At 45.2% G+C, this 15553-nt stretch overlaps 1 protein-coding gene across 1 annotated transcript in view; it reads left to right on the top strand.

Moving 5' to 3' along the window:
- NUP133 (nucleoporin 133) overlaps positions 1-15553 on the top strand; it is a 456783-nt gene that overhangs the window by 107293 nt on the left and 333937 nt on the right. Inside the window, exon 7 of the mRNA XM_063917554.1 lies at positions 10971-11123. Within this exon, the coding sequence (XP_063773624.1) occupies positions 10971-11123 (153 nt within the window). The remainder of the gene's footprint in view (positions 1-10970; positions 11124-15553) is intronic.

The following is a 15553-nucleotide window of genomic DNA, read 5'->3' on the forward strand; positions in this document are numbered from 1 at the left end:
GCCTTGGCCTTACCAGCTGGTCTACCTGTTTCCTTCGACTCCATTGATCCCAAGGGTGCTAAAGCGAATCAGGAATCAAAGAGCCCAGGCAATTCTGATTGCCCCGGATTTGCTTCGGAGGGCGTGGTACGCAGACCTTCTGTACATGTCCGTCGAAGACCCTTGGCCTCTGCCAATGAGAAGAGATCTTCAACAAGGACCGTTCGTCTACCTGGACTTACGGCGACTTCGTTTGACGGCATGGAGGTTGAGTGGAACATCCTAGCTCACAAAGGCCTTTACAAAAAGGTTATTGCTAACATGGTTCGGCGAGGAAGCCTGTGACATCAAAACACTATTATCGTATCTGGAGACGTATCCACCTGCAGAGTTCCATTTGGGACGTTTCTTACGTTTCCTGCAGGCTGGTGTGTATAATGGCTTACGCATGGGTTCCATTAAGGTCCAGACTTCAGCTCTATTTTCTTCCAGAAGAAATTGGCAGTGTTGCCTGAAGTTCAGACTTTCTTGCAAGGGGTACTTCACATACAACTTCCTTTTGTGCCACCCACGGCACCCTTGGATATGAATGTAGTGTTGGATTTTCAACATTCCTCCTGGTTTGAACCTCTGATGATGGTAGAAGACAAGTACCACACGTGGAAAACTATGATGGTACTGGCTTCTGCTAGACGTGTTTCAGAATTGGGGGCCTTATCGTGTAAAAGTCCCTACTTTGGTCTTTTACGAGGACAGAGCGGAGCTCAGGACTAAGCAGCAGTTTCTGCCGAAGGTTGTCTCTGCGTTCCACTTGAATCAACCAATTGTTATCCCGTCAAGTTCTGGCACTTCTGTTCCTCCGGAGTCGTTGGATGCTGTGCGAGCCTTGAAGATTTATATCAAAAGGATGGCTCGGATATGAAAGACTGATTACTTGTTTGATGCGCAGAAAAAGGGTTCTTCTAAGCAGTCCATTGCTCGTTGGCTTAGGTCGACTATACAACAAGCCAATGTGTCGGCAGCCTTACCTGTTCCACAGTCTCTGAAGGCCCACTCTGTGAGATCAGTGGGGTCTTCCTGGGCGGCTGCCCATGGAGTCTCGGCCTTGCAACAATGCCAAGCTGCTACCTGGTCGGGGAAGAATACTTTTGTAAAGTTCTACAGGTTTGATACCCTGGCCAAAGAGGTTACCCAGTTTGGGCAGGTGGTGCTGCAGACATCTCTGCACTTTCCCGCCTGTTCTGGAAGCTTTGGGACATCCCCATCTTATTAAGTGAACACCAGTATCCCTTATGGATGTTAGAGAAAACAGGATTTTAATACCTACCGGTAAATCCTTTTCTCGTAGTCCATAAGGGATACTGGGCGCCCGCCTCAGTGTGTTGATGCTGTTTGATACCAGCTGTTGCTGGTCGTTTTACGTTATTGGTGTATGAATCTCACCACTCGTTGTTATATTCATTCTCTCAAGTATATCCATTCTCCTTCGGCACAGTTTTACCTATACTGGCTGTTGGAGGGGGCATAGAGGGGAGGAGCCAGCACACCCAGCTGAAGAAATTTAAAGTGCATTGGCTCCTTTGGACCCCATCTATACCCCATTGTATTAAGTGAACCCCAATATCCCTTATGGACTACGAGAAAAGGATTTACTGGTAGGTAATTAAAACCCTATTTTTTGTTTCCAATGGTGTTGAATACTTCACAAAAAATTTTTTTTATCACACTTTTTTACTAAAGTGCTGGTGGTAAATGGGTTTAAGGAGTGAGGAGCAGCACAGAAAATCCATAGGAGGATAATAGGAGGGATTTTGAATGCAGAGGATAGCTGCTATGTTTATTGTATGCTGTCTATTTATTTATTACAAATTATTTATATAGCGCACACATTCTGCAGCGCATTGCAGAGAATATTTGCCCATTCACATCAGTCCCTGCCCCATTGGAGTTTACAATCTGTTCCCTGCCACAATCACACACATACATACTAGGGTTATTTTTTTTGTTTGTTTTGGAACCCATTAACCTACCAGTATATTTTTGGATTGTGGGAGGAAACCCACGCAAGTACGGGGAGAATATACAGACTCCGCACAGTTAGGCCATGGTGGGAATCGAACCCATGACCTCAGTGCTGTAAGGCAGTAATGCTAACCATTACACCATCTGTACTGCCTTGGATATCATATAAAAATGTTTTATAGTTAGCCTGACCCTTAAATTGTAAAGTTGGTTCCTGGCTTCTGATTTGTCAAGGCTTGTCCTAAGCATGTTAAACTTCTACATAATTATATGTGTATTTAATATGCACTTACAGATGTGCCCATTTACATCTTTGCTCCATGCGCTACAAGTTGCGTTACACAACGCGTGAGTGCCGTGTGACTCCGTAGCATTGAGCGTCTTTTTTTGCGTCTTTTTTCCACTAAATATAATAGGACGCACAAGCAGCTTCTGCTGATTTAAAATAATATGCAGCTTGCGTATATTGTGTGTGTGACTGCGACTGTATTTTCATGCAAAATGCGATGCGGCATTGTTTTCATGGAACACACTGTAACGTGGCATTTCTGATGCAGATAGAGCCGCAATTACACACCAAATATAGGCATTTTGCATATAATTTTAATCGGCAGTAGCGGTCGGTGGATCCTAGAACATTACTTTGCGTCTAAGACGCATTTGCGCAGAAAATAATGCAAAAAAAATGTTTGGCGCTAGAGTCCTTCCATGGCATAGCGCGACTACAAGTGCTGTTTAGAGTGACTGTAGCAAGGATGTAAGAGGACACATCTGTGTGTATTTATGTATATATGTAAGTATATGTATGTATGTATGTGTGTGTGTGTGTATATGTGTATGTGTGTGTATATATATATATATATATAAGATATAAAATTGCTGTCTTGTTCAAGCCAAATACATCTGGAAATGCACCCATGTAAACACTGAAATCCTTTTTTTTTTTTTTGTTTACATTGTGTTCTTGAGATGTATGTTGGATTCAATCTGTGTTGATGCATGTTATACTGGCATGGAACATCCACTAGGGGTCACTGGAGTACTCTTGGGATATGTACGGTGCATTAGCTGGGATAGACACTTTTAAATATTCAAATGTGTAACCCTCCTTCCCTCTCCATACTCCCAAGTACCTCCGTGGTTTTTTGTGCCTCATGGGATAGGTACTTCCTGGATGAAGATCCAGGTTTCTAATTTTACTTTTACATTTTACTTTTTAACCACAGCCCTTCCCAGCTTATTAAGAAGCTTGGGTCCGGGTCTGTGTGTGCAGCACTTATACAAGAAGTCCCGCCATAGACCTTTATCAGCATAAGCTGATTCGAGCCGTGGCTGAGGAAGCAGGACATAGCTTACAGAGAAGCCCAGTCGGTGCTCCAGACTCCAGGAAAGGTAATGAGCGGCGGTCTGCGCGTCAGGTTGGTCTGTCTAGCGGCGGTCAGCTCATTCTGCCGCCGCACTGGAGTTGAGGGGGGTATTATTAACTTCATGTCACGCTGCCATGTGCTCCTTCCTGCTCCCCACATGGTGCTCTTACCGCCGCTGCAGAGAGCGTACGGACAGTTCACACTGCTGCCGATCTGAATCATGAGGGGCTCCCGTTCAGATCACTGCCGGCGCCCCTCACTGCTCCAAAAGACAGCTGCGGCAGTGAGCGGCTCAGCTCTGCCGCAGCACTGGGTGTGGGGTAGAAGAACTCCGGATCACAGTGGCCGCAGAATCGCTGCTCCCCCCCCTCACCAAACCCCATGAGGCACCATCATAGCAGGCGGTCAGCACACGCTGCCGCTGTTCTCAGTATGGGGAATGCTTACAGCACTGCCCTGCGCCCCTCACCGGCCTCACATAGTGAAGTTATGCATAGCCCAGCCAGGCATAATCTCATCAGGCCAGTGCAAGGTTCTGACTAAAGAACCTATTTCAAATGATGGAGTTTTTACTGGATAAAACGCAGCGAGTACCTGTGGGGGTGTGTATGTTTTCTTTATTTTAATTATCTTATTAAGCCATTCTCTATACCAGAGTATGAGACAATTAAGTGGGAGAATACACCCAACAATGCATTCCTCGGTGTCAAAACTTTCCAATAGGTTAACTATTCGGTCCCAGCTGCAACTACGCTTAATGACCGGTCAGAGCGTACATTCAAGCTATGCTAAAGTCAGTGTATGTGCTGTAGTTTGGGTTATTATGTTATTTACTCCTAAATTAGGAAAATTAATTTCTCAGGCTACGGCATGAAAGTCTGTTTTCCGGCCATTGCCACTCCAGTCCCTAAAAGGAAACGCGCTACACCAGCGTTCAAATCTTTTTGACCTCAGTCCTTTCGAGGCTATCCTACAACACCGTACACGTAGTAGAGGACGTGGTTTTCAATAAACCACTAACCGTCGTTCGGTCACAAAGGCTGCTGCCAAGCCAGTGTCCTGGCTACCTTTCAGCTGTCTCGAATCTTCTTTTGTGGGAGCAAATCTTCAGATGTTTCTATTGACGTGATTTCAGAAAGCCACAGATCTGTGGATCCACAATTTAGTACTCAAAGCATTACAACATAGAGTTCCTTTGCGGTGGTTTTTCAAGACAACATCCAAAACAAGCCTGCCTGTGTCAAAAGACACAAAGGCAGTTCTGTAGACCGCGATTCAGTCTCTCATAGATTCAGGGTTGTTATTATTATTACAATCTTTTTGTAGTACCACAGTCAGACGTCTCTGTCCTAACCATATTGAACCTAAAGAGGCTCAATCATTACGTGACTTACTACATATTTAAGATGGAATTACTGCGGTCAGTGATTGCAGGTTTACAACCACAGAAATCGTAATTTCACTGAATCTCAAGAATGCATACTTACGCATTAAATTTTTGGACACCACATCAGGGGTGGTCTTCAGTATGCCGACTGACGGGATACCGGCGCACAGTATACCGGCGCCGGAATCCCGACAACCGGCATACCGACACTTATTCTCCCTCGTGGGGGTCCACGACCCCCCTGGAGGGAGAATAAAATAGCGTATCGCGCCACCGTGCCCGCATCGAGCCCGCAAGGGGCTCATTTGCGCTCGCAACACTGTCGGTAAGCCGTCGGTCGGGCTCCCGGCGCCGGTATGCTGGTCGCCGGGAGCCCGACCGCCGACATACCATACTGAACCCCCACATCAGGCATACTTAAAGGTTTGCAGTACGACAAAACCATTATCACGTTCAGGCACTACTGTTTGGCCTCTCATCAGCGCCTCGGGTAGTCACAAGGGTAATGTCTGTGATAATGGCTAAATCTCAGATCCCTGGTAGTGATAATAGTTCTGTGATTAGACAACCTTCTCATCAAAGCTCCGTCTCAACAAATACTCCTTCAACATACCTTACTAACGTACAATGTACTACTTCAGCACGGTTTGATTGTCAACTTCTACAAATCAATCCGGGTTCCGTGTCAAGGAATTAAATTCATAAGAAATGAGTCTGTATACAGTAGATCAACGAATTTACCTGCCAAAACAAAAAGCACAAAATATTAGTTCTCTACTACAGTTTGTGCTCTATCCACAGAAAGTCTTGGTGCACTTGTGCATGCGACTGTTAGAAACCATAGGGGCGTCTTTAGTAGCACTCTACTTCGGAAGTTTGCACTCATGCTCTCTTCAACTGAATCTTCTTGCACAGTGGTCAGACTTTTGTCTACAGATTCATCAGATAGTGTGCTTGTATTCAAGGGCCAGAGTATCACTTTTCTCCTGGCACCACATACTCAATCTCACCGCGGAGAGACTGTTCCGAGTCTGGACTTGCCTAATTCAGATGACGGAGGTTGGGGGGTAGTAGTCCTACATATCAGCTTCAGGGTCTATCATCACACCAGGAAAGATTTCTGACCATAAATGTCCTAGAACTCAAGTCAATTTACAAATACACAGCAACAGGGAGTTTACATGCTCCAGTCTCAGTCGGTTCAGGTTCAGTCAGAAAACGCGACGGCAGTCGCATAAATCACTAAGCAAAAAGGGACTCGAAGTCGCATGGTAATGGAGAAGTTGTTTGCATCCTGATTTGTGCAGAGCATCACCAAGTGATATTGTCGGCAGTGTTCATTCCAGAAGTAGACAACTCAAAAGCAGATTATCTCAACCTTCAAAATTTTCATCCACAAGAATAGACGTTAAATTCAGAAGTGTTACAGATGTTAGTCCAGTGGTGCAGTTACCCACAGCTGGAACTAATAGCTTCTCACCAACATCAACCAGCTTCCAAGCAGACCTTATCCAGATGGATTAAGCTGACCATACATCAGGCTTATCTTCATGCTAGGCTACAACCGCCTACATCAGTTTCAGCTCATTCCACATGTTCTGTGGGAACTTCATGGGCAGCAGGTCGCGGAGCTTCTACGACGCTGTGCGGCTACATGGTCATCAGTGCACACGTTTGTGCGCTTTTACACGCTTGATACATTTGCGGCATCAGCATCTAGCTTTGGCCCGTCTAGTGTTACAGGTGCCAAACAGCTCTCCCGCCAAAGGTGAAAACTTTGGTACGTCCCAAGAGTACTCCAGTGACCCCTAGTGGATGAGAAAGAAAATAGGATTTTGGTACTTACCAGATAAATCCTTTTCTTTGAATCCATAGGGGTTACTGGACGACCGCCCAGAGCAGTTTTTCACTAGCTTGTGGTCAGTTCAGAAAACCTTATGGTAGCACGTTATCACCAACTAATTCTGATGTTAAGGTGATTGTTATCTATTGTCGTGTCAACTTTATTGTTGTCCGGTATATTATAATGTTGTTATATGTAATTCTCCATTGTTCATCCTCTCTGTCGCTCCTATTCTGCTCAGTAAAAAAAAAACACTGAGGCACTTGGGAGTATGGAGGGGGAAGGAGGGTTACACATTTGAATATTTAAATGTGCCTATTCCTGCTAATGCACCGTCCATATCCCAAGAGTACTCCAGTGACCCCTATGGATTCAAAGAAAAAGGCCTATATTTACCAATAATCCGAGTTTGACCGATTTGTGTTTTTTTTTTCTAAGTCCCAACACGGGAATTCACTAAGCACAAATCTCGGCAGTGTTTGGGCTATTCGTTATGGTTTTCAAGGCTAAGTTCAGAAATACGAATGAATAGACCATCGGTCAAATGCGGCTGTTATTTCATACAACACGGGTATTCACTATTAATTCGTATTTGGGTGTTAGTCTCTGAATGCTCAAGTGCGGGTGTTTTTTTTTTGCTCCGGAGCGCACAGCCAATCAGGAGAGTGCCACGATGTGGCGCTCCCTGATTGGCTGAAGGGACCCTCTGTGACAGGAGTCACGGGGGGTCTCGGCAGTCGGGGAAAGGGGTCCCATGTGTAAACATGGGACCCCTTTCAGTGCGTGGTTCGGGTTTTTCGGTTTGTTTTTTTGCCAAGTACTTGGATTACAAGCTCAGAAGAGGACCGATCTACACTGGATTTTTGTGAGTATAATTTTATTCACAGGTACCGCATGGATTCTACTTGGAGAAGTGGACCGACCCTCGTGTGAACATAGGTAAGTATGTGTGAAAGTAGGTGTGCATGTATGTAATAAAGTTTTACTTTCAAGGTGTGTGAGTTCTGTTTTTATTTGGGTATTTTTTTTTGTAGTAGTACAACAGGTATCAGCGGGCCCGTTTTTCCACCGCATGCTGGTACTTGTGGTTCTCCAAGTACCAGCTTGCGAGGGAGGCTTGCTGGGACTTGTAGTACTGCTACAAAAAACAATATTCTTTTTTTTTACACATGGCTATCAGCCCCCCATCCGCAGCCCTTGGATGGGGGGGACAGCCTCGGGCTTCACCACTGGCCCTTGGGTGGCTGGAGGGGGGGGACCCCTTGATTTAAGGGGTCCCCACTCCTCCAGGGTACCCCGGCCAGGGGTGACTAGTTATTGATTTAATGCCAGGGCCGCAGGGACCTATATGAAAGTGTCCCCCGGCTGTGGCATTATCTCTCTGACTAGTGGAGCTCGGTGCTGGTGTTAAAAATACGGGGGACCCATACGCTTTTTGTCCCCCGTGTTTTTGGCAACAGGACCAGGTGCAGAGCCCGGTGCTGGTTGTTAAAATATGGGGGAACCCCTGTCAATTTCCCCCCCATATTTTTGCTACCAGGACTGGTTCAAAGAGCCCGAGACTGGTTGTGCTTAGGAGGGGGGACCCCACGCAATTTTTTTTTTAAAATTTTAACACTTTCATTTTTTTTTTAAAGGTGCACAATGAAGCCCTGCACGGATCTCACAGATCCGGCCGGGATTCCTTGTGTTTTGTCAGGCAGTGTTTTACTCATCACTCCCTTAAAACACTGCCTGACATTACGAATCACATCGACATCGGAAAAGACGAATGTTGCAAACTCGGCAGATTAGTAAGTGACCGTATCAGGATTCAAAAAGTTGCAGTAAAATGCACTCGATACCATTCGAGTTCAAACACCCTTAAAAACGGCTAAAACACGAATATTAGTAAATATACCCCAAGGATTTACCTGGTAAGTACCAAAATCCCATTACATAAAATCAATAAAAAGAAATAAAAAAAAGGATTTTAAATACAGAAATGTCGGCCCTCTGAAAAGTGTAATAATGCATATGTACTCAGTACTTGGTTTAGGCCCCTTTTGCATGAATTACTGCCTCAATTGGTGTGGCATGGATTCTATCAGCCTGTGGCACTGCTGAGGTGTTATGGAAGACCAGGATGCTTCAATAGCGGCCTTCAGCTTTTCTCCATTGTTTGGTCTCGTGTCTCTCATCTTTCTCTTGGCAATGCCACATAGATTCTCTATGGGGTTCAGGTCAGGAGTTCAGGAGCTTTACAAAAGTGGACTGAGGCTGGAGTTAGTGCATTAAGAGCCACCACACACAGACGGATCCTGGACATGGGCTTCAAATGTCGTATTTCTCTTGTCAAGCCGCTCCAAACTACGTCAGAAGCGTTTACCTGGGCTAAAGAAAAAAAGAACTGGTCTGTAGCTCAGTGGTCCAAAGTCCTCTTTTCTGATGAGAGCAAATGTTGCATCTCATTTGGAAACCAAGGTCCCAGAGTATGGAAGAAGAATGGAGAGGCACATAATCCAAAATGCTTGAAGTCAAATGTGAAGTTTCCACAGTCTGTGTTGATATGGGGAGACATGTCATCTGCTGGTGTTGGTCCACTGTGCTTTATTAAGTCCAGAGTCAATGCTGCCGTCTACCAGGACATTTTACAGCACTTCATGCTTCCTTCAGCAGACAATCCTTATGGAGATGCTAACTTCATTTTGCAGCAGGACTTGGCACCTGCCCACACTGCCAAAAGTACCAAAATCTGGTTCAATGACCGTGGGATTACTGTGCTGGATTGGCCAGCAAACTCTCCTGACCTGAACCCCATAGAGAATCTATGGGGCATTGCCAAGAGAAAGATGAGAGACATGAGACCGAACAATGCGGAAGAGCTGAAGGCCACTATTGCTCAATCCTGATCTTCTACAACACCTCAGCAGTGCCACAGGCTGATAGAATCCATGCCACGCCGCATTGAGGCAGTAATTCATGCAAAGGGGCCTAAACCAAGTACTGAGTACATATGCATGATTATACTTTTCAGAGGGCTGACATTTCTGTATTTAAAATCCCTTTTTTTATTGATTTTATGTAGTAATCTAATTTTCTAAGATTTTGGATTCTGTGTTTTCTTAAGCTGTAAAACACAATCATCAAAATTATAACAAATAAAGGCTTGAAATATCTCACTTTGCATGTAATGAGTCTATATAATATATTAGTTTCACCTTTTAAGTTGCATTACTGAAATAAATGAACTTTTGCACGATATTCTATATGGCCAAATCCTCTTCCATTAAGTGAAGCTGAGCATCATCCCCTTTTTATGCAGTGTCACTTGTATTCAGATTTCCACCCTTTACTGGACTTGTCTTCTACCCTGAGTGGAACAGGTATAAGTTGCCATAAAAAAAGAGAACCTGATACTACTGCCTAACCACTTTTGTGATTATTTTCGGTTTCCTTTGAACATTATTTTGTGTCCTCCGGTTTACATTTTTAGCTATTTCTTGTAAGGATACTAGACCAGTCTTTTCCAAAATGCATCCCTACCCCCTTTAACAGGTTTTAAGGATATACATGCTTGTAGACAAATAGTTAAATCAAAATGACTGAGTTACTATACAAATTATAACCACCTGTGTTCATGCATCAAGGTCTTTTTAATACCGGGGCTGTACAGGTCCTCTAAGGTCTAACAGGTACATGTACTAAAACTCCACTTGAAATGGAAAAAAAGCCGCTCTTGCTTTGCCTGCTATCGCTGCAGGAGCTGACTACCGTAATAGTTAATAATAATAAACCGACAGAGGAAAGTGAGCGCTAAGCTACCCTATGGTGGTGCCAGGCAGCAGAGCAGACTTTGGAGAGACTCACCGCTCTCCCGTAGATCTGCAGTAGTGGGACCTTTTTTTTTTTTTTTTTTTTGTGTGTGTGTAAAAACTTTGACAACCAGCCACGTGACACTTCCTGCTACTTCAATGAAGAGAAGTACAAGAAGCAGATAATAGCAGCTACAGGTGGCGATACCAGCGCTCGAGAAGACACCTGATGGTAAGTGACCATTCCTCCTAGTAACACTTGGAACACTTATCGCTGCCATTGGTGCCTATACCAGTGCTAAGTGACACACATGCAGAGGTAATATTCTAGCCTGCTGATAGCGCTAGCAGGCTGAAGGCAGAGTAAATCCCTATAGAGAATATCGATAAGCGATATGTACAGGGATTTTCTCTGCCTTTTTCTTTGGCCCCCTTGTTTCTCTTTAGTACATGGACACCTAAGTTTGGAAAACACTGTAATAAGCTATGAATTATTTTAGACAAATATTTGAGTGGATCTGTTCATTTAACTTAAAGTTCAATCTCAATGCATTGGCTGTGGCGTCTTTCCTTTGCAGCTTGGCAGTGTGCTTTGGGATAAAGAGGATTGCTTCTATACTCTCACTAACTCCAGTATAAACAAATGGGACATGGATGATACCTCTGAATGTCATGTCGTCAGTTGGGATATGAGCCGGGTGCTTAAAGAAAATATTTCTGATGCCATATGGGTAAGTGTGTTCATTTTTATTTGGTCCCCCTTTCATTTGATTTTTAGTGGCAGCAGGATGTTTTCAAAATCTCAATAATAATTTAGCATTCATTAGAATTCAGATGGGTATATAGTTCTACTCCCATAGCAACTGAATTGCCTGAGTTTGTTGGTGGGGTCACTAAATGATCAGATATGTGGCAGATCGGATTATAATATGTGTGGTTATTTGGTGTGGCCAGCTTTTCACCTACTATACACGTAACTTGAAATGTTATAAAATTAAATTGTGGGCTGCTGTTGGAATCGCATTGTGGAAGAAGTGAATCCATGCCAAAAGCAGGGTTTGCAAACATAAACACTATAGCGCACCTTTTACGCCCTAGAGGTGACTAGGAACACTTTTTCACAAAAATGAGCTGGTCCCTCAAGGCACTCTGCTCTGGTAGAGAATGTGTTTCTCCATGTCCCATAACCAGCTCAGCAAGTCAGTATAGGAGTAGGAAAAGACTCAGACGGTCGCCTTGGCAGAGACTAGAGGTTTGGTACAATGGAACAGAGGGAAGATTTATCAAACCTTGGATAGAGATAAAGTGGAGTGAGCCAAAGTATCAAGTTAAAGTTGATTGGCTGGTACTTTATTTCTCTCCAAGGCTTGATACATATATTAGACCCCTCTTCCTGTCTCTGTGAAAACTCTGGCGTGTGTGTGAGAAAGGGAGCTCTCCTCTTCCCTGAGATCACTGATAAACAGGCCGGTCCTGCACCGACGCGCAAATGAAGTGTTTAAATGGCATGAAAGGTCAGATTTATACAACAATATTGCAGAATATTTTATTCTCATATTGAGGGAATATTTATAAAAGAATATTGTGTGATCACACCTTTTTTCGTGGGATTTCTGCAAATAGTAAGTAACACCCAGATGAGGTTTTGTATGTAATGTCGACATAGTTGTAATGTTGACGTGCAGCATGTCAACATTGACCATGTCAACATTTTTAGAGTTCTGACTGGACATTCCTGGTGGTTTATCCGGTGTTCAGCTTATGGTGATTTCCAGCTGTTCTGCTGTAAATATCGCTACCCTCCCCCTAGTGCCTAACCCTAACCTCCTATGGTCTAACCATAACCTTTCCCCTAGTGCCTAATGCTAATACTACCCTCACGCAGCCTAAATCTAATCCTCCTGTCACACAGCCTAACCCTGACAGTCAGTAATCTGAGAATGTCATAATTTTATGTTTCGATACGTTCCATGTTGAAATTTCAACAATGTCTGCATAAACTGTTGAGATTGTCATGTTGACCTTATGATTGTCGACATTTCAAATGTTTACATAATTACTGCATCCTCCAAGGTGTGTGTGTGTGTGTGTGTGTGTGTATAGATATTGGTAACTGATATAATCACAGTAACAAATTTTAGTGCAATTCATAACTATAAGTTTAATTAACAGAAAATATTTTTGTTGAGACTACAGTAAGATCGATGAGTTATCTGTCAGGTGATCAGATATGGTGCCATGAGGTTTCGTTCAAGACTTAAAGAAATTGTCTCGTTGTAACAATGAGGAAATGTAAGGGGTGGACATTGGGAAACATGTTTAGAGTTTATCAGAGAAAAGCAGCCAAATTCAGTATTATAAGTAGGGGGAGCCAAAGTGATTGGTCCAAAGTGCCCAAGTAGTAGAGAGCTTATACAGAATATTGTGAATAATGCTGGAGAGACATTCCATACAGTGTACCTGCCAAGTTTATATTTATAATAGAAAGCACACAGGGAGGTTCTGGAATTTCCAAAATAAAGCTATGATACTACAAGGTAAGAGGTAATATGAATGGGAGTCAAGCATCTTAATGCCAATTATGAGGTAACTAAGACAGTGCGCTTCTTTCTGTAATGGAAGTAACGTAGAACAGACCGGGCCATAACAGCAGCTCTCTTCCTGTAGTAAATCTATGTCTCTGTGAACACGCATGTTTGGGCTGCTCCCTCTCTTCCTGACCAGAGTGCAGAACAGAGGATCAAAGGCGGCGAGGGTAACTGCAAGGAATAACCGTTTAGGGCACGAAACACAGGGACACCAGGGTGGGCAATGAGTAATCACGGTGAGGCAGGTAGCGCAGCTCTAGTAGCGTGTTTACTCTCAGCAGGATCCAACAGCGCCGGTACCTCACAGTGCCCCCACATGTCTGTTAATGCAGGCCGTTATCTGTATCCGCTGCTAGAGAGGGCAGCCGGTTACACAGCGTCCCCACATGCGCCGTACTTTCAGCCAGCAGTGGGTCGTGGTAAAATGCCCTTTGGCCTGAGATCTTCGGGAACATAGAATGGGTAAACTTAGAGAAATATAGTACTAGCATCCATAAGGGATACTGGGGTCTTAGCACGATGGGGTATAGATGGGGTCCAAAGATGCCGGTGCATTTTAAATTTCTTCAACTGGGTGTGCTGGCTCCTCCCCTCTCTGCTCCCTCCTACAGCCAGTTTAGAAAAATGTGCCCTCAGGAGAGGATGCACACTCTGGAGCTCCAGAGGATTTTTTCTTTAGTTTATTTTAAACTGTTATTTTTGGTATACTGTTTGGGCAACGGTCACCGTTACCGGTCTTTTAACGCGTCAGAGCCGCTACCCTGCTGCAGGACCACCGTCCTGAGAGGTTGTTGGTACCGCAGGGCATTGCGCCTTAGCGAACGCAATCGCAGCACGCTGCACACCCCTAACATAGCCTGAAGGTGAGAAGAGTGGTGAGTACAAACCGGAGGTCCGCGGTTCTTGGTGCGGCGCAACACAGGGGTGGCATACGGAACCCTCCCCGAAGAGATCTGCTATAGCACCCTTGTGTACACTGGCAGCGGTAGTGAAAACTAGCATTTGTGATGTCTTAAACTGTATTGAAGACATTGCCAGTATAAATAACTACATAGCTCCGGCGCAATTACAGGGGGCTGAGCTTCCTCAGAGCGGGACCAGCGGCGTTTTGACGCCGTCCTCTGCTTGCTGCAGCAACAAGGACACACAGCTCCTCCAGACACTCACAGATACTCGGGAAACTGGTACAGGGGTGTTAATAAGGGGGAGAGATGCTATTGTACACTATATAGTGTCTTGAAAAGGACAATAATTCCGGTGTTTCACTGTGATATATGTAAAGATACAGCTTGCAGTCTCACTGAGCCTGACAAGCTTGGATGTGCTGTCCCTCTCTTTCTGTGTCTAGTCACATACAGTAAGGCAGGCTTCCTATTGTAATACATGTTTGTGTGTGTGTCTACTGTAAACATGGTCAAACACCAATTATGCAGTGTATGTCACACCAGTTTCTCTCCCTCTATGGCTGGTTCCCTATCATGTGAGCAATGCAGTCAGTCCTTCCAGGTTAGTAGAGGGGGGGGGGGGGGGTCAGGAGCCATCATGGCTCGGTGCCATAAAAACTATGATGGCAGATATGTCATCCCAGCTCACTGCTAATACTGAGAAGATGCAACTGCTGCAGCATGCTGTCGCAGATCTCCCTAGTTCAGGGCCACATAAACGTGGGCTGCCTGATTTACTCTAAGATTCTGAGGAAGAGGTAAAGGAGGAGGGGGAGGAATTAGATCCTATTACTGAGGATTCAACTGCTGCACAGGGCATTGAGCCCCTCATACTGGTCATCAGGGATGTGTTAAAAATCCCTTTAGTAGACGCTATAGCACGGCAGTCGTTTTTTATTTGCACAGAAAAAAACTCAGTGTCCCTTTCCCTGATTCTCCGGAACTAGATGACATGTTTAAGCAAGCCTCGAAAAATCCTGATAAAAATATCAGGTCACAAAGGTTTTTGCACATTTGCCCCAGAAGGTAGGAAAAATTGGGAAGAGCGCTGCCCAGCCAGAGAGTCTACAGAGCGCTGCCCAGCCAGAGAGTCTACAGAGCGCTGCCCAGCCAGAGAGTCTACAGAGCGCTGCCCAGCCAGAGAGTCTACAGAGCGCTGCCCAGCCAGAGAGTCTACAGAGCGCTGCCCAGCCAGAGAGTCTACAGAGCGCTGCCCAGCCAGAGAGTCTACAGAGCGCTGCCCAGCCAGAGAGTCTACAGAGCGCTGCCCAGCCAGAGAGTCTACAGAGCGCTGCCCAGCCAGAGAGTCTACAGAGCGCTGCCCAGCCAGAGAGTCTACAGAGCGCTGCCCAGCCAGAGAGTCTACAGAGCGCTGCCCAGCCAGAGAGTCTACAGAGCGCTGCCCAGCCAGAGAGTCTACAGAGCGCTGCCCAGCCAGAGAGTCTACAGAGCGCTGCCCAGCCAGAGAGTCTACAGAGCGCTGCCCAGCCAGAGAGTCTACAGAGCGCTGCCCAGCCAGAGAGTCTACAGAGCGCTGCCCAGCCAGAGAGTCTACAGAGCGCTGCCCAGCCAGAGAGTCTACAGAGCGCTGCCCAGCCAGAGAGTCTACAGAGCGCTGCCCAGCCAGAG

Source organism: Pseudophryne corroboree, chromosome 4, assembly GCF_028390025.1.
Source record: "Pseudophryne corroboree isolate aPseCor3 chromosome 4, aPseCor3.hap2, whole genome shotgun sequence".
NCBI classification, from domain to species: domain Eukaryota; kingdom Metazoa; phylum Chordata; class Amphibia; order Anura; family Myobatrachidae; genus Pseudophryne; species Pseudophryne corroboree.